General features: G+C 43.8%; 1 protein-coding gene across 4 annotated transcripts in view; it reads left to right on the forward strand.

Moving 5' to 3' along the window:
• The first annotated feature begins 1,288 nt into the window (after window positions 1-1,288).
• Window positions 1,289-24,622, forward strand: part of LOC310922155 (zinc finger protein 131-like) — a 31,649-nt gene continuing 8,315 nt past the window's right edge. Inside the window, exons 1-6 of one of the 4 annotated variants that reach the window (XM_083882559.1) lie at window positions 1,296-1,408; window positions 4,873-5,011; window positions 9,381-9,482; window positions 11,121-11,265; window positions 14,959-15,319; window positions 15,422-15,644. In XM_083882559.1, the coding sequence (XP_083738685.1) occupies window positions 4,888-5,011; window positions 9,381-9,482; window positions 11,121-11,265; window positions 14,959-15,319; window positions 15,422-15,644 (955 nt within the window). In that variant the 5' untranslated portion in view covers window positions 1,296-1,408; window positions 4,873-4,887. Of the gene's footprint in view, window positions 1,409-4,872; window positions 5,012-9,380; window positions 9,483-11,120; window positions 11,266-14,958; window positions 15,645-24,622 lie in introns of all 4 variants that reach the window. The other 3 variants (XM_083882557.1, XM_083882556.1, XM_083882558.1) reach the window with 3 other exon arrangements.

A 24,622-nucleotide genomic window follows, 5' to 3' on the forward strand; every position in this document is an offset into this window, starting at 1 on the left:
AGACATCCGTAAGTTGGCCCATGTTGGAATACAGAAATGGACCCCTATGTTCGATACCAGCTGGTGGGACAATTTCTGGTCATTAAATGGAAGTTGGTGGAAAAAATAGCCTTTTTTACCGTGTGTACAATTGCTAGTTTAATCCTCCTATCCCATATGCTCCCCCGTATAATCCGAATTGTAAGATCTGCTGTACAAGTGAGTAATAAAGAAGTAGGAAAAATCATGATAATGAGCGATCAAGAACATCAAGATGCCAAACAGATTTACAACCAATATCAGAAATTAAAGACATTGTACTTTCAAAAAGTAATTGCTAATTGATGTGAGCTTGAGCTCGATCAAAGAATTAGAGGGGGGAATTGTAGAGAATAAATTGTTAGAAAGTTGATACAAAGTTCCAATGTTATAAGTTAATGAGGATAATGAGCTCTTGGTTGAATGATTGGTGTGTAAATTCTCTCACCGTCGGGCATGGCCCCTACTGCTCCCCTCTCCTCCATGACAGTAAACCACTGGAGACCATGAGGAGGAGGACGATGTCACCTAGTATGCAAATGTCAGATCCCCAAGGGACTTAGTGGAGAGGGAATTCGCCTAGTGGAGACCCCTAAAAACAATGAGCCACGAACCACCGTGCAGGTAAAGAGCTGAAGTAACACTTCTAACCAGAAGGGACATCGGACGACATCAAGGTCTAGTCAGGATCCCTCGCCTTCATCACCCTAACCAAAGTGAGCCAGGAGTGACATGGGGACCCTGAACCTGAAACCAGCAGGTGTCTTCTTGGGGACTCCTGTGAGGAAGGAAGGCCCAGGTCTGCCAGACAACAGAGCTCACGTCCTCCTCCTCCATGACGTATCGGGAGCAGTGGTGGTGTGCGCGCACCCCACGGGCCCCCTTCCCAGACTGTTCCTAATAAAGCTGAAATCACTAAGGAGCTGGTCTCCTAGCGTACATCACAGTCGGAGCCACTAGTTCCCCACCCCGCGTGGCCACTACCTGCTCCCCTGCGGAGACAGCTAGCGACACGGAGGTGGGCCAATCCTAGGGGAAGTAGCCCCCCTGCCCCCTCCCCCCGCCGTTCCCAGGCCCAACCCGGCCGGTTACGGCGCCTCACGGCGGTGTCACCCACCCCCAACGACTGCTCCCCACCCGCAGCCATACGGTGCTAACACATGCACACATCCCAGACTACAACTCTCAGAATGCTCCGAGCAGTCGAACCACGCCCCTCACTACCTGCGCACCCTGTCATGTGAAAGGCGACCCTGTCGTCACTTCCGCACGCTTTGCAGGCCGGGAATGCGAGTAGCGATTGGCCGGCGCCTGCCCCGCTTTTCAACGTGCAGGGGAGCAGGAAGCGGTAACGGCAGAGCGAGCGGGGCAAGGTGAGGGGCTCCTCACGGTGAGTTACCCACCAGAACTGCATCCAGAGTGTGATCCGGCCGGGAATTGAAAAGGAATCGATTTATTGCGCTCTTTGATGACGTAATAACTACTAATGAGGTGGCGGTGTGCTAAACGCATGGTTCGGGCCGGCACCGGTTGGGTTCCTTTCTCAGGGGCGCCCTGTCGGCGGTTGCGCACACCTCTCTCGGAATGTCCGTGCCCGTGTCCGGCAGGCACTTAGCGCTGATTATGCCTTCTGGTAGCTTCTGAGACTCGGCGGATGCACATTTGCTTCTCCGCCTGAGGCGGGCTCTGCTGCCGCCTTACGATTGGCGGGATTCGCGCAGATTACTGTCAGCGCCCGCCAGTGGGATTGCGGCTTACGCGGGGGGCTGTGAGGGGTTTTGACAGGGCTGGGCCTCGGCTTCGCTTTCGAGAGCTCTGCGTAGACTCGAGCCGGCGGGAACTACCAGGGCTTTTGGCGGCAGGTCGCAGTTCCGCTTCTCAGCTGCTATGGACAACCTGAGGCCTCTCCTGCCCCTTGGAACTGCGACACCCCAATGTATGCCCTGCCCTGCTTGTTAGGGCATGAGTCCCTTGGTCGCCTCTGTCTTAGCGATAGCGAGGCCTTGTATGTGATTGAGAGGGAACTGAGGGGCTGGCTCGTGTCCTTGCTCTATGGTTGCTATCTTTGAAGAAAAATAAATAGAAAAGTGCACAAGAAATTCTCATGTGTGTGTTATTTTGAAGCAACTACTGCTGTTACCCACCAAACACCCCTCATTCTCCTTTCCTGATGTGGCAGGGGTTTGGCCAGTGCTCAGTCTGCTGTTCTGTTGTCTGCTTTGCCTGCCTGCATTTGCGTACGATACATATAGACAAAGAAAACAAATATCTTTTGCCTGAAATAAGAGGAGTTCCTGTTGAAGTCCAGGAGTGTGGAAGTAATAAAATGGCTTAATTGAAGTAGATTTTTAAGAAAAAAAATTCTAATTGTGTGCATATTGTGAGATACATCTTGTGTCAGAAGTTAATAAGGTTAAGTCAGCAGTCAACTGAGTCTACTGAAAAATCCAGATAAATAACTGAATTAATCCAGTTTTCATCACTTGTAAATGAGCCTGCATGTAAGTGTCAACTTGGATCACTTCTGTCTCCCTTCCTTGGCATCTTGTTTTTTCTCTGAGGACTGCATTTCACTTCTTGCTCCAAAGTAGTCATGCTCTCATTGAATATATGCTGTTCTGTTGGGCTTTCTTCTGCAATACCACTGAGTTTGAAATGAGAAGATTCAATGAATGCTGCAACTGTATTTAGATGGATGATAAATTCACTTTTTTTTACTAGTCTTGTGTTAATTCAGGACAATAAATTATCTATCATAAGTTGGGTTTTTATTTGTGATTTTTAGTGTTCTGAGAGACTGAAACTTTAAAATTTCTTCGTTTTGGGGCCTTGCTCTGTTATTTTGGGAATCTCCCTATAAACACAATTTGGAAGTAAATTCTGGATAGGTAGAAATAATAAGATTTGAGGTTGAAATTTTGTTTGGTTTAACTTTTAGGGAATTAAACTTTTAACTGCAAGTCATCTATCAATGTACAATATATCAAAAGTGGGCAAGAAAAATTAAACAGTGAAGTAAATGGCTGACAACTTTTTACATTAAACTTTATGGAATGATGGATGGAAAAAAGATGCTGATTGTCTGTCTTAGACCCATCATTACAGATGAGGTGAAGGCTGCAGCATTCTTTTCCTTCAACCTCACTTTCTCTCTTGCCCTCACAAGATCCTGATATGTATTTCAGTATCCACTTGGCAAAGCAGTGATAGCAGATAGAACTAGACTTCCATAAGCAGTTGCTTCTGCTCTTTTCCATCTCTTGGCAAAATGATTTCTCTGTTGGACAGTTGTTCTGAGATGCAAGAAAGAATGTGTTTTGTGGCAAAAATAGGAATTCCACAATTTCCTTTACCTGATGTCTGTTAGTTACAAGACAATAACTTTGCTTTTATCATAACCAGGTAATTCTTCTTCAGTATGTGTTTGTTGGAAGCAAGGTAGAATTTACACATCTTCACAGGGGTGTTAGCAAGCATGGTGGTGTCAGCTCAGGACTTTTTAGTTCCAATCACATACAAAAAAATTGCACAAGTTAGGGAACACTTGCTATCTAGTTTCTTCTAGCACTCTAAAGAAAACTGCTTCTTAGCCACACCTTAATTTTCCATCTCTATATTCAATGTTTGGTTTGATAGTAGCAGCTCTCCTAACTTTCTTCCTTTTGTCCATGCTAAATACAAAAATAAAGGAATTTGAGACATACCCTTCACTATAAAAGTAATTCAAGCCTAATGACCATCTTCTCTCAGAAACCATGTGTTCTTCAAAGTGAGTTAGACTATGACGAGAAACAAAGTTTCTGCGTTAATGTGACTTTGAAATGTCTTTGCTTTTTCTGTGGCATTCTCAGTGTGAGCCATGTGAATGTGGAAGTTGAAGATGAGTGCTACTGCACAGATATGAAGTAATTTTGCCCTGAGTTAATTTGTAAAATGCTTTCATTGAAGTGTTTGAACTCTCCAGAGATTCTTTTACATCAGCAGCACACCCTCTGTCTCATCCACAGGCATAGACTTCTGCTAAACTTGTTTCAAGTTTGAGGATCTCTGCAACTCCCACCTCCAGCTATGTTTGTTGTATAAGTGAGGAAGAGCCATGAGATTACAAGCCTATGTCTCTTAAAAGTTGGCAAAGAATATTTCACCTTGTAAGGGGAGAAGTGTAAGAAGCCTGGGTGAATAGGAAGCTCTTTGCTCCTGGGTGTGACAACACATTAAATCCCTGGCAACTCCTGTGTACCCAGAAGCTGAAAGGTGCTGTTTTATTACATCTTGCATTTACTAGATAGAAAATGTGACTCAAGTATGAAAAATTTTAAAACCATTCTTTCACAAAGAGGATTGGTAGAATTGCATGAAGTAACTATAAAGATTGACATTATGTTGCCAAGATGGAGAATAGTTAGCTGTGGAGATGTTACACCCCTGCAGTATTTGCTTTGAGGGAGGTGGGTCCTTGCTGAATTTGTAGAATAAAGAAATGCATTTACCAACTTTGTTTCTTCATGCTGTCTCAGTTTGAGACAAGTTAGGAGGAAACATTCTGAAATTGTCTCCTCTGAAGAAGGCAGGTCTTGGCACTCCCTCCCGCCACTGAAAGGAATTTCTTGGAGTAAAGTGAAAAAAAAAAAATGTTTATAAACTGGGTATAAATAAGGCCATACTTCATTAACCCTCATGTTTCCTACCTGACAGCTAAAATCATGTAAACCTGTTACCAAGACAGTTCAATGTTTCCATTGGTTTTGTAGTCTCTGAAAAGTGCTAGTTAGTTAATGTCTGTATAATAAGCTGACTGTGCATAGTCTTTCTAAGTGGCAGAGTATTCTTACTGTCCTACCCCATCTTTTGCAGACTAATCCTTTTGCCATGGAAGCTGAAGAAATTATGGAATGTATCCAGGAATTCCCTGAACACTATAAAGTTATTTTGGATAGACTGAATGAACAACGTGAGCAGGACCAGTTTACAGATATCACACTGATTGTTGATGGTATGTATACACCTGAGAACCAGTTGGTATTCAGACAATTCTGAAAGCTGTGCTGGGAAGCTGTTGGGTTTGTCACAGGTCAACTGTCAAATTGGCCTGCTAACATTCTTGGCTCTGTATTGGTGTTTGAGTTGCTTGCAGAGTTTCAGTTATTAATCTTGGGCTGAACAGAGTCTCCATCAGAGATTAATAATTTTGTTTCTGCTTTTTATAGAATCCCAGAATGGCCTGGGCTGAAAGGGACCTTAAAGTTCATCTGGTTCTAATCCCCTGCCATGGGCAGGGACACCTTCCATTAGACCAGGTTGCTTCAAGCCTCAATCAACCTGGCCTTGAACACTTCAGGGATGGGGGAGCCACAGCTTCTCTGGTCAACCTGTGCCAGGGCCTCACCACCATTACAGGGAAGAATTTCTTCCTAACATCTAATCTAAATCTTAGATCTAAATCTCTAATCTCTTAGTTTAAAACCATTCCCACTTGTTCTATCACTATCTGCCCATGTAAAAAGTCACTCTTTTTTTTTAAGCCCCCTTTAGGCACTGGAAGGTGCTCTAAGGTCTCCTCAGAGCATTTTCTTCTCCAGGCTGAACAGCTCCAACTCTCTCTGCCTGTCTTCAAAGGAGAGGTGTTACAGCCTGTAAGCATCTTTGCAGCCTCCTCTGGACCCACTATAACAAGTCCATATTATTCTTGTGCTGAGGACTCCAGACCTAAATGCGGTGCTCCAGGTGGGGTTTTATAAGAGCAGAGTAGAGGGGGAGAGTAGGGAGCCCCTTCCAAACAAGGGGCTGAACTTGTACAAATATTGGTTGATTATTTAAAAAGAAAAAAAAAAAAGAAAAACCAGCTTGAAATAAGGTCACATTCTTGCTTCTTAGGTATCTGCCTACTATTTTATTCTATAGTTAAAATAGGGTAGAACAACTCATTTATCTTTTTCTACATGTTCTAAAGACATAAGTATTAGTTTAAAAGGAAGATGGAGATGCAAATGCTTATTATCTCATTAGAAAAGGTGGTGTCTGATAGATCACCTAAGATTGCTTCTTATCCCAAACATGTCTTAGAATGGATGAGCACTTCAGTGAAGATAGGCAGTGTCCACTAGGATAGACCTAGCTAAAGGAGTACCCTCGATCCTTAAAAGGATAGCAAGAATTCACTTGGAAGAAAAGGGACCTACAGAGCCTGGATTAGAAAAAAGGAAGCAAATGAAGAAATAAATTATTCTTTGGAATCACTGTAGTTTAAATGACAACACTTGCACAAAACTTATACTGAATGTTTGTTCCTGGTCTAGTATTACCAAATCCCCATGTTGAGCTCTAAACTGTTTTCTAGTGCAGCTATGTAGTTCTAATACATGTTGGTTCTCTTACTTCTGTCCCACGGAGCCTTCTGGATATTCATGCCTGCACCAGGGAGAAGGCAACATCGTGATGGGAATACACAGTCTAGAAAACAGGAAGAACAGCTAAACCAATTTTGTTCTGCATTGATCTTTATGCTAGCAGAAAAGATGATTAAATACATCCATATGTAAGAGCAGCAAAATCCAAGGAGAATATTGTGTTGATTTGGCACGGCGTAATTTTTGGCAGCAGGGGGGCCACAGAAGTAGCTTCTGTGAGAAGCTGCTAGAAGCTTCCACCATGTCTGACAGAGCCAATCTCTGATGGCTCTGAAGATGGACATGCTGCTGGCCCAATTAGAGAGGTTGGTAATGCCTCTGAGATGACATATTTGCCAAGAAAATCAAAACAGCACACAACAGTTTTTCCAGGGCTGGCGAGGTGCTGCAGCCACTGCCATCTTGGTGCAGCCTGCAGTGAGCCTTGCCTGCCTGGCTGCCCCTAGCTAGCCACACCACAGGCAGAAGGGCAGGGATGGCGGTGGTGACTTCTCCTTCCTGGTGCCCTGCATGAAGGGAGGCATTAAATAGCGCCAGCGCCATGGCAGCTACCACTGCCCATGCAGTGACAGCGGGGCCGCCTGGCTGCAAACATGGTGAGCAACTCCCTGGTGTGGAACCTAAATGAGATCAACCTTTTGGCGCTGCAGGATTCTGCAGGAATCTTTTAATTGGTGGAACTTGTTTGCAATGGTACTTATGGACAGCAGTTTTTCTTCTAGTCAGAGAAGAGGAGGAAGTGAGGACATGTGAGGGAAAACAACATGGCACCACCAAGGTCAGTGGAAAAAGAGAGGGAGGAAGTGCTCCAAGCACCAGAGCCGAGATTCCTCTGCAGGCCATGGTGAAGACTATGGTAAAGTAAGCTGTCCCACTGCAGCCCATGAAGTCCATGGGGGATGCAGAGATCCACTCACAGCCCGTGAAAGAAGTACTCATGCTGGAGTGGGTGGATGCTGGAGAAAGCTGTGATCTAGTGGGAGACCTGAATAGAGAGAGAGGGCCCATGCTTCCAGAGATAGAGAGAGGGTCCTTGCTTCCAAACTAGAGCAGCCTATCCTTAGAGGACTGAACCCTGTGGACAAGTGACCCACACTGCAGCAGTTTCAGAAAGACTGCCCATGGCAAGGACTCACATTGCAGCAATTTTGGGCAGGACTGCTGCTCGTGCAATTGGAGCCATACTGGAGAAGTTCACGGAGAACTGTCTCCCGTGGGAGGGATCCCACGGCATAGCAGAGAAAAGACTCCTCTCCCCGAGCAAACAGAAAAAGATCTTGGATGATGAACTGACCAAAACCCCCACGCGCGGTCTCCCTGCACTGTCGGTGGGAAAGAGGGAGGGGCTGGGAGGTAAAAAAGGTGTTTCAAAGTCTTATTTTACATCACATTATCCTCCTCTGTCTCTGTTAATAATAAATTTACCTTATATCTTTAAATTTGAACCTGTTTTGCCCTTGGAATGTTTTCTTCCAATCCTCATCTAGTCGCTTGCACACCCTCCCCTGCCACAGCTGAGCAGAGGAGAGAAAAAAAATTAACCAAGGGTTCATGAGTTGAAATAAGGACCGGGAGAAAAACATTTCAAGGGCAAAACAGGCTCAGCTTAGAGGCACAAAGTAAATCTATTACTAACAGAATCAGAGGAGGATAATGAGAAGTAAAAGAAGCCCTTAAAACACCTTTTTTCCCTCCAGCCCCTTCCTCCTTCCCACTGACAGTGCAGGGAGACAAGGCATGGGGTTTTTTGGGTCAGTTCATCACAGACTTTCTCCTGTTTCTCTGGGAGAGGAGTCCTTCCCCTGTGAGACCACGGGGTCCCTCCCACGGGAGACACTTCTCCATGAACTTCTCCAGTGTGGATCCACTCTCATGGGCAGCAGTCTTACTGCACCTGCTGCAATGTGAATTCCCTCCATGGGCAAACAGTCCTCCCAAAACTGCTGTGATATGGGTCACTCTTTCCACAGGGTGCAGGCCTCCAAGTACAGGCTGCTCCAGCCTGAAAGCAAGGGCCTTCTCTCTCCACCTGGTCTTCCACTGGATCACAGCCTCCTCCAGGCATCCACCTGCTCTGGTGTGGGCACCTCCCCCATGGGCTGCGGGTAGATCTCTGCATCCCCCGTGGACCCATGGGCTGCAGGGGGACAACCTGCTTCACCATGTTCTTCACCACAGCCTGCAGAGGAATTTCATCTCTCTTCCACTGACCTTGGTGTTGCCTCACATGTTCTCACCTCTTCCTCTTCTCTGACTAGAAGAAAAATTGTGTGACTTTGTTTTGATTTTCTTTTAAAATATGTCATCACAGAGGCATTACCACCCTCTCTTATTGGCCCAGTTTTGGCCATCATCATGTCCATCTTCAGAGCTATCAGGGTTTGGCTCTGCTGGACATGGTGGAAGCTTCCAGCAGCTTCCCACAGGAGCCACCTCTGTGGCCCCCCGCTACCAAAAGCCAGGCTGTGCAAAACCAGTACATCATCTTAACTCATGAGCCCTTCGGTAATTTTTTTCCCTCTCCTCTGCCCAACTGAGAGCAAAAGAAGGTGAGCGAACAGCTTTTGTGGGTACCTGGCATTTGGCCAGTGTCAAACCACAACAAGGTTGGATAAAATCTGAGAGCTGAGCCCAAGACACACAGGAAAAAGTTTGAACAGGAATTTCCCACAACTTAAATATTTGAAAAGAGAAACATTCTTGAGGGAGTCCTTCAGCTGATTGAATTGCAGAGCTTCAACAAGGTCACTGATGTTAGCAACGATCTGCATAAGATGGGACAGGCAAGCTGCAGTGGTATCCCATGTTACAAGGAGACATGCTAAGTGACTATGTGCTGCTGAAATAGATTTGTAGACTGGGTGATTCTGCAGCTGTTCTCTGTATCTGCACTTATTCTGCACCATGAATAAAGAAGGTGTTATCCTAAACCAATTTTTTTGTCTCTCTTTGTAGGTCACCATTTCAAAGCTCATAAGGCTGTTCTTGCTGCCTGTAGCCAGTTCTTCTACAAATTCTTCCAAGATTTCACTCAGGAACCCTTGGTGGAGATTGAAGGTAGTCTGATTCATGCAAATTAAAACCTTCAGAGTTGTGTGCCCATGCTCAAAATTAATGTAGTATCCCTGGTATGGGCTTAAATGCATGCTTGATGATATTGATTAGCTTTCTAGATATCAGCTCTTGAGTTGTGAGGTAATGTTGTGGTTTAACCCTGACTGGCAACTAAGCACCACAGAGCCAGGCTGGTTCATTTTCTACCAGTGGGATGGGGGGGAGAATCAGAAGTGTAAAAGTGAGAAAGGAACTCGTGGATTGAGATAAAACCAGTTTAATAATTAAAAAGAAATAGTAATTTTGTAAAAATTATAAGTAAAAGAGAAAAGAAAAAGAAAAAACCAAGGAAGACAAGTGATGCAAATTAAAACAATTGCTTGCCACCAACTGACCAATGCCCACACAATCCCCTAGCAGTGGCCCTTCTACCTGCTTCCCACACACTTTATATACTGAACATGATGTCATATGGTCTAGAATATTCCTTTGGTCAGTTGCAGTCACCTGTCCTGGCTGTGTCTCCTACCATCTGCCCACACACCCCCAGCCCACTCACTGTCAGGGCAGTGTGAGAAGCAGAAAAGGCCTAGGCTCTGTCTAAGTGCTGCTCAGCAGTAACTGAAACATCAGTGTGTTATCAACACTGTTTCAGCACAGGAGGGACATTGACCTCTTGGAGCAAGTCCAGAGGAGGACACCAAGATGATCAGAGGGCTGGAGCACCTCTGCTATGAGGAAAGGCTAGGAGAATTGGCATTGTTCAGCCTGGAGAAGAGAAGCTTCAGGGTGACCTAACTGGGGCCTTCCAGTACCCGAAGGGAGTCTATGGGAAAGATGGAGAGAGACTATTTACAAAGGTCTGGAGCGACAAAACAAGGAGGAATGGCTTCACACTGACAGACAGTAGGTTTAGATTAGATATTAGGAAAACATTCTTTACTGTGAGGGTAATGAGACCCTGCACAGGTTGCCCAGAGAAGTTGTGGATTTTTCATGCCTGGAAGTGTTCAAGCCCAGGTTGGATGGGGCTTGGAACAACCTGGTCTAGTAGAAGGTGTCCCTGCCCATGGCAGAGGGTTGAAACTAGATGATCTTTAAGGTCCCTTGCAACCCAAACCATTCTATGATTGAGCACAGATCCAAAACATAGCCCCATGCTAGCTACTATGAAGAAATTTAAATCTGTCCCAACCAAAACCAGTACAGGTAGCTATTGCTACTAGAAAAAACTTCCCCTGAAGAAAAATTTAAAATAAAAAGATACCTTCCCTGGGATGCAAGAACAGGATAGAGGTGGAGCAATATCTTCCTGGTAGGTAAGAAGAAATTTCCTGGAGCAATGCAGCTTCTAATAACTTGCTGCTCAGAGATCTCTTGAGAGAGAGATCATATTTTTATGTTCAAATTTGAACTTTTTAATTTATACAAGTAGGTTTTTGTCTTTTTATCCTTCTTTTTATCTTTGTCATGGAATGATTGTAGTTTTCCAGATTCACCTGTTTCTATAGTAGACTTATTCCAATGTGAGCCTTTCAAAGGTGGCATCTTCTTGAAACTGGCTATTGGAGTACTGTGAGTAGGCAAGTGTGAAAGACTGAGGAATTGTTAAAAGAGGCTGTTTTTCTTACTTGTAAACAGGTGTAAGTAACATGGCATTTCGTCACCTAATTGAGTTCACCTATACAGCAAAACTCATGGTCCAAGGTGAGGAAGAAGCAAATGATGTTTGGAAAGCAGCTGAGTATCTACAGATGTTAGAAGCTATCAAAGCACTTGAAATCAGGTAGACATATAAGCCTCTTTTTCTTCCCAACACTGAAATGTAGAGTCTTAAGAATCCTTGTATGAGAGCTGCCAGTATTTTGCAGTGCTCTTCTTTATCCTGAAACCTCCTAATGTGGTATTGTATACTCTTCTACTATAATATATGGATCAGAATTATACAAGCTAAAAAAAATGAATGTCACATTCTTTGGGTTAGAACTCGATGACAAGTGACATGGCTGGTAAATGTTGCAGACATTGTAGGGCTGTGACTTTGTGATAACTAATACCAGGCCTCTATACTGACTGCCCATACCTGATTGACAGCTGGCTGTACAGTGATGATATCCCTCAGGTAATTAGACCACATTAACAAGTTTGCACTGCTCTTTTGATTTCATGCAGCTTTCTGCTTTCAAGAGAATAGGCAGTGATTTTAAAGCTTCTTGTTGCAAATTTAGTCTCTAAAACTTCTTGAACAAATATAGTTGTTATAATTGGTTTTATATGGGATCAGTACTTAATCAAATGTTGCTGTAGCACCTTTTATCCAGTACAAGGAACTGTAATCCATTACAAAACTCCAACCTGAGAAAAGCAGGTGCCATTCCCATCATGCTATTTTTCTTCCCCTTCCTTCTCTTTCACAAAGTGCTGTCATGTTCTCATTTTTTCTGTATGCTATACTGTTGTTATGTCATGAAGCAAGGGGAGGGGCAATAAATAACTCCCAGCATAAGGGTTATCCTTGCTCTCTTCTAGACATGCTGAAAGGTCTTTGTGTTCAGGCTAAGGAAAGACTGTTGTTTCTTCATCTCCCCATAGACACACTAAGCTAAGGAGAGTGGCTCTGACACTGAGTTCCTCTAGTAGCCAAACAAACAAAACCTCCATGACATGGTACCCTGGAAACTTGGTTTTCAACATCAGTGGGTTTTTTTGTTTTTTGGAATCAAGTTATTCTGTTGATTGGTAGCAGAGCTCAATAACTATGTTGGGGTTTTTAAATAGAAAAGATAGGATTGTGCATTTCTAGTTCTACTCTCCAACCCCAACAATACCCTTTTTTGACATTATTGAGATTAAATATGGTATCACCAAAAGAAGTTTTTTTTAAATTTTATTTAGGGAAAAGCAGACCTTTGCCATCTGTTTGAGAAATTTAAGACACTTGAAATTGAAAAACTATGTTCTAATTGGTATCACTTTGAGTCTCTGTACGCTGGTAGAGCTGTTTAACCGGGATTCAGATCAGTCCGTCAAGCTAAGTTGTTTAGTTTGCAATTAATTCCCACTAATATATAATGTTTGTTGGTTATGCAGCACTAGTAAATGCTGTAATTCTTATGTTACAAGGAAATAAATGTTTGGCTTAACACACACATGTGCAAGCCAGTCTATTCTTAGAATTATTTCCATTGTTCATAGATTTTTGGGTGGGTGTTTTTGGTTAGAAAAATAAACAAGTACCACTGTCAGTCTCAGTTTTCTCCTTCACAGTAGAAAGGGGACAAATTGCAATACAGTGCCTCTAGCTGAGCTTTGACTAAAAGGGGCAAGCATCAGAAGCTTCAGCTAGAGGTTATTACAGAACTAATCATTTGTGTAATGCATCAAAGAGTTGCACAGCACAATCTAGACTTGAAAGAAAAAACAACTAGCTGTTATTCCTTGAGGTACAGTGTATTGTATGTGTATATCCTCATTCAGTTTCACACCTGAGCCACACAATGTACTCAAGGATGGTAGTCTCCTCTTTGCTGAGCAGATTATTATTTTTGTATGTGGTCCTGGAGCTCCTTGCAGTAATGTGCAAAGTAACTGTCACCTTCTAAGCATCAGAAATATGGCCTAGATGAAACTCTTAAGTTTAGCTGCTGTGTCTTCCTCTGTCTGAATATAAGGTGCAGTTTAATAAGCTGTATCCTACATTAGGTCATTAGCCACACATCTCTGCTGTATGACATACCAATACTGGAGAAAAACCTTATCACCCCTATTACTAGAAAACCTGAAAGTGATAGGGAGTAGGTTACATAAAAAGATTTATCAGGCTGCAAAGGAAGGTAAAGGTACAAATTACTCTGATTGCAGTCTGATTTGAGGGGAAGATAGCCACTCCAAAGCTGATAATCACTAGTTAAACCTCCAGCATGTAAGTGCTGTGGATAATCATGTGTGTGACTTGAAAGCATTGGCCGAGTGTCTTGGGGTGATTTTATGATGATGCTTTATTTCCTGTCTGCTTTATGCCCAGAAAACAACTGCTGTAGCTTTAAGATGGACCCGGGGGTGGGGCGGGGAGCCTGGGGCTCCTGCGCGAGCTCTGTTCAAGCTCTCTCTCTCCGGCGTAGTTGGCCACTACACGGATTGTTACTTCGTTGACTTATTTGTTGGATTAATTTTCGCCAACTTAGGCAAGAAGCTTCTGGGGTGTTTTTTTTTTTTTTTTTTTTTTTTTTTTTTTTTTCTTCCCCTGGCCTGGAGTCTTTTCACTGGCAAATCCTTTCGGCAGGTTTTGTTGGGGTTTTTTTTTTTTTTTTTTTTTTTTTTTTTTTCCTCCTGCCTGGGGAGCCTGCGGGGCGGCTCCGGCCGGTCCGAACCCTGGAAAGACCGAGCCAGCAAAAGAAGGGACACTAATCTCCACCAACTTCGCCGGCTGCGAGGAGAAGACCCACGCCAGAAATCCAACAGGTTCCCAGCTGCTTTGTGAACTCTCCTCCCCTGACAGAGACAAAAGGCAGTCGCCATCTTTGCCTCTCAGCCACGTGGCAAGGTGGGGGTGGGGTGTAAAGTTCAATTTTCTTTTTCTTTTTTTTTTTTTTCCTGTGCTTTGTGAGTATCTTGCTTTGTTAATAGACAGTTTTACCTTTTTTTTTTTTTTTTCATTTTCATCCCCTGGTATCCATTTCTCTCATTGGCAGAAGAAAAGGGAGTTAGTGAAACCCTCTCTCCTTAGAGAAAAACCGCTCATTTTAGAGCGTTTTTCTCTTAGAATTTGTCTCCAAACCGAGCCACCCAGTCAGCTCTGTCCGTGTTTGAGATGGGATGCTATCTCTGGCATCTTGGAGGAAGGGGATTTTGTATTTAAGGTGCAAGGAAAAGAAGAACAGAGCTGGGAGCTGTGCTTAAGCCCAGATAAATTAAATTAAAATACTCTTTTCACATCCCAGTGGCTTTTTTCTTTTTTACTACAACTGTTAGCTGTGTGTTTTCCTGAAGTACGAGATGTTATAATAATCATTGTGCAAAGTCACAGCTGTAGTGTTTTGTAAGAAGCTGTAAGTGCTGCAAGCAATTTCATGCACTCCAGAGCTTGAGAGGTGACTAGTGTAGGAAGAACTTGAATCTTATTTCTGCGTAGGCAGGCCAAAGTACAGAATTTTGCATTTCTTATATAAACCTATGTCATTAGGCTAACTGGCCTTTTTTCTTGATAGGTGCTTTGTATCATTCAAGTGGATTCATTTAAAACACTTTAATAATCTTATGTTAAAAGCTCCACAGCTTTAACTGTGCTGTTCTACAGCTCTAAGGAGTATAGATTAAGGACAAATTAACATCTGAAATGGGTGCAGGTTATGTGGTCACTCATCATTCAGCTTCTTTGAGAAACATCTAGCTAGTGTTTAATGCAGAAGCTCAGCATCAGGCAGGAATTTTTATGTAAGTGCTTATGGATCTTAACTATGTTTATGTAAATGTTTTGCAGGAACAAAGAAAATTCATCACCCTTAGAATCAAATCAAAGGCAAGGTAAAAATAAAGCAAAAAAGAGGAAGATTGCTGAAACGTCTAATGTTATCACAGAAACACTGCCATCTGCAGAATCAGAGCCTGTTGAAATTGAGGTTGAGATTGCTGAAGGGACGATTGAAGTGGAAGATGGCAGCATTGAAACACTTGAAGTAGCTTCTGGAGAGCAATCTATAAAGTGCATACATACAACAGGTACATCAGATGAATCTGCTTTAGCTCTTTTGGCAGATATCACCAGTAAGTATCGTCAAGGAGAGACAAAATGCCAGATTCAAGAAGAAGGTGGTAGTGCAACTGATCCCGCATGCAAACAGGTAGAAGATATTGAAATTGTGGAACTTCAACTGTTGCATGTGAAGAATTTATTCCACTGTGAAAAATGTAACCGTTCATTTAAATTGTTTTACCATTTTAAGGAACACATGAAAACGCACTCTACTGAGAGTTACAAGTGTGACACATGCAATAAAAGCTACCTACGAGAGAGTGCTTTGAAACAACACCTCACCTGTCACCACCTTGATGAAGGTGGTGCTAGCAAGAAGCAAAGACCTGGCAAGAAAATACATATATGCCAATACTGTGATAAGCAGTTTGATCACTTTGGACATTTTAAAGAGCACCTCCGAAAGCACACAGGTAAGAACACTGATATGGTCCTGTTCTTGTGGCTTTGGGTCTAGCATTTTGGGCTTTTGCATGTTTTGGGGAAATAGAAAATATGCTGAAGAAAATGCATGAGTCCTGAGTGCTAGAAATATTTGGCTTGTAGTTGCAACTAAAATGATGGTTTGTTTTTTAATTTTTGTTGCTTATTTTACATTGATAAAAACTTTGAGGGATTGAGATGGTTAAAAATAGATGCCTAAAACCAGAATGCACTAATGAAGCTTCTCTTTTCAGTCTATTAAATCTTCAAATATTTCTTTCAAAATAATTTTTTAAAACATGGGTTTTTTTCTTGTAAAGTACCAAACTGAGGAGCCGCTCTTATTTTTACAATTCTACTGGTAAATGTTTCTGTTGAAATATGATCTAAACCATGAGCTTCTCAGTGGAATATACATTTTAGAGAGTTTATTTTACTAACAGAACATATGAGCAAATGCCTATTAATGAATTAAACATAAAGTACCCCCTTGCTCTTGACATCTCATCTGATTTCATTTTCTTTGTTAATTAACGCAGCAAAACATTTCTAGTGACTGTAGTAGCCTTTTGCTACTGTAAAATCTGCCTCTGAAATCTGAACAGTAACTTTTGAGTACAAAATTAATTGTGCTTCTATATAATATGGGAGGTTAAGATGCTATTTCTTCATGTCACTGAAAAGTCTGTACTATATGAATCGGTACTGAGTATTATATAGATAGCTCTCTGAATGTAAAATATATGTTATCCTGATCTTTCAGATGTTTTTGTTTAATATGTCAGTCATGAATCATCAGTAAGAATTTAATAGAGGGCAGTAGTCTTATTTCTTTAGCAGCTTGCTGTTGCAAAAGCCTTTTAATTGGAACTTGTTTGCATCTCTATATGACACTGCATCAAATCTACTCTAAATAGCCCCTTAAAAGTTGCATTTATGAAAACTCTTTGGCAAATCCTTCTTCCCTATGAAGCAGGGACTGTTTCTCCATTATGATCAAGCCAAATGCAAGCTACCTAACAAAAGTCTTTTCAGAGAAAATTTTGTGGAGGGTTAACAGAATAAGCCACATATAACAGTGTATTTGTTGCTGTTGTGACAGAAAGATTTTGGGGATGAAGCAACTTAGCATATCACAGGAGGTGCAGAGTACTTTCTAAATATTTATTGATGCAAGTATCACATGGAATATAATTACTTCCAGTTCCAGTGACGTGCTTGAAGCAGCCAAATTAATCAGCCCATGTCTGAAAACTCTGTAGTTGAAGTAATTTGTATGCACATTATATAAAATCTTGATCAAAGTTCATCAAGGTCTTTGCCGTTCTTCATGAATGCAAAATATGTTTCACAGGAAGTGTACTTTGAACTGCAAATGAAATTGTCCATAGGAGTGAATAAATTGACTCTTATTTACATACCATGAATAAATGGTCCCAAGAAGTTCATTTGATAAATGCCTGCCTTTGTGTTTCTGGGGAAGAAAAAAAGAAAGAAAGCCAAACAAAAAATCCCAACAACCTTACTATTTCTCTCTAAACCCAATCTAAATAATATGGCAGCTTTATGATTATGGGTGAATTCCCTGGTATTTCTTACATATTGGGCAAATAGAAGTCACTGTGTTATTATTAATGTCTTTGGGTTAAAAAATATTTATTTTGGGCAATCCCCTTCCTGTGGCCGTAGGATTATAAAGGTCCAGCAAAATATTGGATTATCTTAGATCACAATTTCTGTCCTGTGAGTTACTTATGATTGGCAAGTGAAATCTCGCCTGTTCTCATAAAAGGAAAAAAATTAATTGTTAGATCAGTCCAAAAACCCTCCCTCTTTAATCTTATCTAAGTGAGATTTTTTAAACTCATAGTTTAATGACACCCAGGGAAAGAGAACACCTTTAGCAGAGGAGTTCAGTTCCCAGCTTGACAGTATACTTCTCAAGCTACAGGCAAGTTGAAGTCACAGCATTGATTTGCACTGTGCAAGAAGTCACACAGCCTTTTTGGCCTTTGGATATTGCCACTGTTTGCTTTGAATTGTCAATTTCAGATACTTTGGGCAGAATATTAAGATTGTTGAAGAATTTGGGTAAAAATAGAATAAATCTGTCCTTAACTGGGCAGTGCCTTGCTTCAAGTAACTCGTTAAATGTGACCAGATTGCAGAGCAGGTGAAGGTTTGTGGTGTGTTTTGTTCTGTAATATTCATAGAATCATAGAATGGCCTGGATTGGAAGGGACCTTGAAGCTCATCTCATTCCAGCCCCTCCTGCCACGAGTGCCTTCCACTAGACCAGGTTGTTCCAAGCCCTGTCCAACCTGGCCTTGAACACTTCCAGGGATAGGACAGCCACAGCTTCTCTGGCCAACCTATGCCACGGCCTCATCCTCCTTTCAGTTCAGAGTTTTTCCTAATATCTAATCTAAACCTACTCCTTTTCAGTTTTAAGCCATTCCCCATTGTCCTCTTATTTCAGGCTCTTGAAAATAGTCTCTCTCCATCTTTCTTGTCAGCTCCCTTTAGGACCTGGAAGGTCACAATTAGGTCATGCTGGAGCCTCTCTTCTCCAGGCTGAACAATCCCAATTCTCTCAGCCTTTCATAGCAAAGTGTCTCTGTTTAAAAGATAGATGTCTGCCAAGAAAGGTGGGAATCTTCCCAGAATGGAAAAGATGACCTCCTCCCTCCAAATAATCACTTTGAAATTACAGGATTTCCAGGAAAAAATATGGGAAAAGGAATAACAGTTCTTTACTGGCTAATATAATATACATAAAACAGAACAAACAACAACAACAAAAGCAATAACAGAAGTTTTCCTGCCTGTTAAATTTTTCCCTTGGGTGTAGTTACAACCACAACCGGCAGGGGGGCACTGTTGCCTCCTAGCAGGGCAGACAGGCTGCAGTGACTCCTCGCGACTTTAGGGGACACTCTGACACGAGCCTGGCAACCTCTTCAGGTGATGGGAGCTCAGGCAAAGAGGAGGACAGGAGATTGCTCCTTTTGCAAAGCTCATGGGCAGCAGTTGGTCCTGGTACCCCCACCAGCAGCTGGCACACTGGCGAGGTGGGCATGGCTTGGTTGCAATGTCTGGCTACTGTGCAGAGAAGTGGCCTGGTGGAGGCAGTCCCAGTCCTGGTGGCCTCCCACACGTTACCTCTGGACCCCCAAACGGCTGAGAAACAGGGAAAAAACGAGAAGGCTTGCAGTGTAGAAACTGTGGCAGATCGAAGTCCTGGAGCTTAACACACAGGAGTAGCCATGGCCACCACACTGCAGGCCGGGATCCAGTGGGACATGGTTCCAGTCCCAGGTGGCACCACATGCACTGGCTCTGGGCTCCCGAAGAACAGGGAAACGGAGAAACAAGCAGGCAGGCCCTGGTTGCAGTGCCAGGGAAAAAACACAGGGCAACAGTATTTCAAGCCAGATGCACTCAGTGTGTCCCCACACGGCCACCACCTCGATCCTGAACCAGAAGAGTGAGAGAGCCCCAGGCCCCGGGTCGAGCTTACACCTTTTATGATATCCCCTGAGCCGTGGAAAACCTGGACAGCAAGGCTTTTAAAAACGCCTGCACTGAAACAGGGACTCTCCCCACCCCCAGCCCCACACACATCCAGTCCCTTGCCTTAAAAGATACAGCAACCATTTTTTGGGCACAAAGCAGAGGATCAGAAAATATACTATCATGTAGTATATCATAACTCATTCCAAGACAGAAAGATGCTCCTTCCCTTTGATCATCTTGGTGCCTCCTCTGGACTCGCTCTAACAGGTCCATGTCCTTTCTGTGCTGGGGACCCCAGAGCTGGAGGCAGCACTGCAGATGGGGTCTCACCAGAGCAGAGGGGCAGAATCCCCTCCTCCCCTGCTGCCCACACTCTGGGATCAGCCCAGCACACAGGGGGTTTTTGGGTGCCAGTGCACATGGCCAGGGGATGTCCAGCCTCTCACCTACCAGTACCCCCAGGTCCTTTTCCCCAGGGCTGCTCTTGAGCTGTTCATCCCTCAGCCTGGATTGATCCTGGGGATTGTCCCAACCCAGGTACAGCACCAGCACCTGATAATTTTAAACCTCATGAGATTCCCATGGGCCACTTCTTGAGCTTGTCCAGGTCCCTCTGGATGGCCCTGTCCTTCAGGTGTATCACCTGCACCACTGAGTTTGGTGTCATCTGCAAACCTACTGAGGGTGCCCTCAACCCCTTTGTGTGTGTCATTAATGAAGATATTAAATAACACTGTGTAGTGAGTTGATCCTGGCTGAGTGCCAGGTGCCCGCTCAGTCACTCTATCACTCCCTTTCCCACTGAGACAGGGAAGAGAAGATGGAGAACAACCAGCAGGGTGAGATAAGGCAGTTTTATTACAGTAAAAAAAGAAATAAGAGGAGATCTGCACACGCATGGGCTAAAGAGAAAAAAGGTCAGTCTCTACTTCCCATCAGCAGCGATGTTCGGACACTTCCTGGGAAGCAGGGCTTCAGCACGTGCAATGGTTCCTCCGGAAGGCAAACACTGAAAACTCATGAATGCCCCCCCTTCCTCTCTCCCTTAGCTTATATATCCGAGCTGATGTCATATGGTATGGAATATCCCTTTGGCCAATTTGGGTCAGCTGGCCTGGTTGTGTCCCTTCCCAGGATCTTGCCACTCCCATCCCCTTTGATGGGGGAAGGAATCTCAAAGGGGCAGCACTGCTCGGCAGTAGCCAAAACACTGGTCTGTTATCAACACCCTTCCAGCTACCAGTGCAAAGCACAGCACTGTAAGGGCTGTGAACTTTACCTTGGTCAGACCCGATACAATCTCCACCCCTTATTTCAAACCATTTGCGTCATGCTCGGATCCCATATAATCTATATATTCATTACAAGGATCCTTAAACCATCTCTATACCAAACATACGTTTTATTAACTACTATCCCCTGTCCTTTCACATCCATCCAGGTGGTCTCCATTCCATCAGAATGTGGGGTCAGGACAGGAGAAATAGTATACTTGATGGTTCATGGTTGGGCACCACCACCATCCCTGTCCATCATTGCATTCTTCTTGCTCCTCACAAAATTCATTCTTCGTCAGTTCATGTCCCTCCTGCTACTTTACCTTCTGTAACATACAACTTACACTATAGGTTATTCTTACCCCAAGGTTAAATCTCCTTGAGGTACACACCAGGTCTCCCCATCCTCCTGCATCATCCACCAAGTACATCCAGGTCCCTGGGCAAAGACAATCCCACAAATGGGTTTGCCTTTTCCCATGGGGAAAGAAATCCACACTGACTTCCCCAGCCACTTCCCTGTGTGTAGCAGGGACCTTGTCTCCTTCCACAATGTCTAAGGGCTTAGTTTGAGCAGGACGAGGGCAGTTAGCAGATCCCCTAGTGTTGACTAGCCAAGTGGCTTCTGCCAAGTTAGCATCGCAGGGCTTCCATGTCCCATTACCTAATGCCCTTAACATAGTTTTTAGCAGCCTAATATATCTTTCAGTCTAGTCTTCCCAGAGGCTTGTGGATGATAGGGAATATTATATATCCACTTAATGCCATGTCTTTTTGCCCAGGAATTTATAAGATTTTTTCAAAAATGCATCTCATTTTCTGACCAAATTCTATCTAGGGTTCCATGTCACCACAAAATGTGTCTTTCAAGACCTGAAATTGTGTTCCAGGCAGTGGCATGGTTTACTGGGTATGTTTCCAGCCAGCCAGTTGTGGCCTCTACCATGGTGAGAATATATGGCCCAATGTAATCAATTTTCCAGGCTTCACCATACTGAAAACCCAGCCACCGCCCTCCACTCCAAAGAGGCTTCACTCGTGTGGCTCACTTGATGGCAGCACATTTCACACTGATGGATAACCTGTGAAATAGCCTCCATGGTCAGGTCCACACCTTGATCATGAGCCCATCTATATGTTGCATCCCTTCCAAAATGCCCTGAATTTTTATGGGTCCATTGGGCTATAAATAGCTCACCATTTCTTTCCCAATCTAGGTCCATCTGAGCTATACCAATTTTGGCAGCCTTATCTACCTGTTCATTGTTTTGATGCTCCTCAGTGGCATGACTCCTGGGCACATGTGCATCTACATGATGTGCTTTCAGTCATGTTTTCTATTCATGCAGCAATGTCCTGTCACAATGCAGCAGCCCAGATGGGTTTACCCCTGCATTGCCAATTGCTTTTCTTCTACTGCTGCAGCCATCCCCATAGGGCATTAGCCACCATCCAGGAGTCGGTATAGAGATAAAGTATGGGCCACTTTTCTCCCTCAGCAATCTCTAGGGCTAGTTGAATGGCTTTCACCTCTGCAAATTGGCTTGATTCACCTTCCCCTTCAGCAGCCTCAATGACTTGTCGTGTGGGACTCCACACAGCAGCTTTTCACCTCCAATGATTTCCTGTCACTCAGCAGGATCCTTCAGTAAATAAAGCACAGATTCTTTTGTTTTCTGGTAACTCATTATATATGGTGGTGCTTCTTGGGCATGAGTCACTTTCTCAGGCAATGCTCCAAAATCTCTGCCTTCTGGCCAATCCAAAATCTCTTCTAGGATTCCTGGGAAATTGGGTTTTCCCATTCAGGCTTGTTGTTTAATTAATGCTACCCATTTACTCCATGTAGCGCTGGTTGCATAATGTGTTGAGGGAATGTTTCCTTTGAACATCCAGTGTAGCATGGGCAATTGCAGTGCCAAGAGGAGACATGCTTCTGTCCAAACAACTTCTGAGATGGTTCAAACCCCCTCATAAACTGCTAGTATCTCTTTTTCAGTTGGAGTATAGTGGGCTTATGATCCTCAATAACTCCGGCTCCAAAACGCTAATGGTCTACCTCAGGTTTCTCCTGCAGTCCTTTGCCAGAGGCTCCAGGTGAGGCCCTGCTCCCCAGCTGCAGTGTAGAGTATATTTTGCACAGCTGGTCCTGTCCAAACAGGCCCAAGAGCTACTGCACGAGCAATTTCCTGTCTGATCTGCTCAAAAGCCTGTTGTTGCTCAGTGCCCCAATTGAAGTGGTTCTTCTTCTGGGTCACTCGATAGAGGGAGCCCACAAGCTGACTATAACCTGGAATGTGCATTCTCTAGAACCCCACAAAGCCCAGGAAAGCTTGTTTCCTTCTTATTGGCTGGTGAAGAAATAGTTGCAATTTTGTCAACCACCTCTGTAGGCACATGGCAGCATCCATCCTGCCATTTTATTACCAAGAACTGGATCTCCTGTGCAGGTCCCTTTACCTTACTTTGTTTTATGGCAAGGCCAGCTTTCAGAAGAATTTGGATTATTTTCTTTCCTTTCTCAAAAACTTCTGCTATATTGGCCCACACAATGATATCATCAATATATTGTAGGTGTTCTGGAGCTCCAGCCTGTTCCAGGGCAGTCTGGATCAGGCCATGGCAAATGGTGAGACTGTGTTTCCACCCCTGGGGCAGTCGGTTTCAGGTGTATTGGGCACTCCTCCAGGTGAAAGCAAATTGTGGTCTGCACTCTGCCACCACAGGGACAGAAAAATGCATTAGCGATGTCACTTGTGGCATACCATTTGGCTGCTTTTGACTCCAGCTCATATCAGAGTTCTAATGTCTTGTATGGCAGCACTTTTAGGTGGCGTGACTTCATTCAGGCCCTCATAGTCTACTGTCAGCCTCCATTCCCCATTTGACTTCTCCACAGGCCATATGGGGCTGTTAAAGGGTGAACAGGTTCTGCTGATTACTCCTTGGCTCTCTCTTGGTCCACTTTCCTGGGGATTTAATAAGATGGATATCTTGCCCTTACACTTGAGAGAAGCCATTTCCAAAGGCTAAAAATGGCTCCTTCCTTTCTGATTCCTCTTTCAATTTCTCGTGGGCAAAAGGACAGGGGCGGCAGCAGCAGCTTCTCCTTCCCAGCGCCCCACCTGAAGAAACGCATTAAATAGTGCCAGCGCTTTGGTGGCCGCCACTGCCCACATGGTGGCAGCAGGGCCACATGGCTGACAGCAAAAACATGGCAGGTGACTCCCCGATGCGGAACCTGGATGAAATTAACTTCTCGATGCTGCGGGATCCTGCAGGAATCTTTGAATTAGTGAAACTTGTTGTCAATGGTACCTACAAGCAGCAATTTTTCTTCTAGTCAGAGAAGAGGAGGAAGTGAGGACATGCGAGGAAAAAACATGGCGACACCAAGATCAGTGGAAAAGAAAGAGGGGGAGGAGATGCTCCAAGTGTCAGAGCCAAAATTCCTCTAAAAGCCATAGTGAGGACTATGGTGAAACAAACTGTCCCCCTGTAATGCATGAAGTCCATGGGAGATGCAGAATCCACTCACAGCCCATGAGAAAAGTGCTCATGCTGGAGCGGGTAGATACCAGAGAAAGCTGTTATCAAGTAAGAAATCCAAATAAAGAGAGAGGGCCCCTGCTTCCAGAGACAGAGAGAAAAGACCCTTTCTTCCAAACTAGAGCAGCCTAGCCTTAAAAGACTGCACTCCGTGGACAAGTGACCCACGCCACAACAGTTTTGGGAAGACTGTGTGGGAACTGATAGTGGTCAGAAAATGGATTTTAGGCTCCAGGCAATGGCTTGAAGCCTGTAAGAAAGCTAGGCACATAACATTCTCATTCTGGCCTGGGAAATCGTGAGGAGGAACCCAAAACAATCCCTGCAGATAGTCTCCTCCTGACACCTGGTGTTTTTCCAACTTGTTTACTGGTAAAGATGTTTACAAGAAGGTGGTGCTCAAAATGACCAATCCTATTAATTGTACCGTAACATTGTATAAAAAGAATCTGTCTTTCAATAAACTTTGCTATAATACCCTCCGAAGAAACTGGAGTTCTACGTCTCGTTACATGAGCTGTCCTGAATTATAACGATAAAGACTGTTTGCCCATGGGAGGGACCCCACAGCGTAGCAGAGAAAAGACTCCTTTCCCTGAGTGAACAAAAAAAAAAATCTCAAATGA

This window comes from Zosterops lateralis (assembly GCF_965231275.1).
Source record: "Zosterops lateralis genome assembly, chromosome: W".
NCBI classification, from domain to species: Eukaryota; Metazoa; Chordata; class Aves; order Passeriformes; family Zosteropidae; genus Zosterops; species Zosterops lateralis.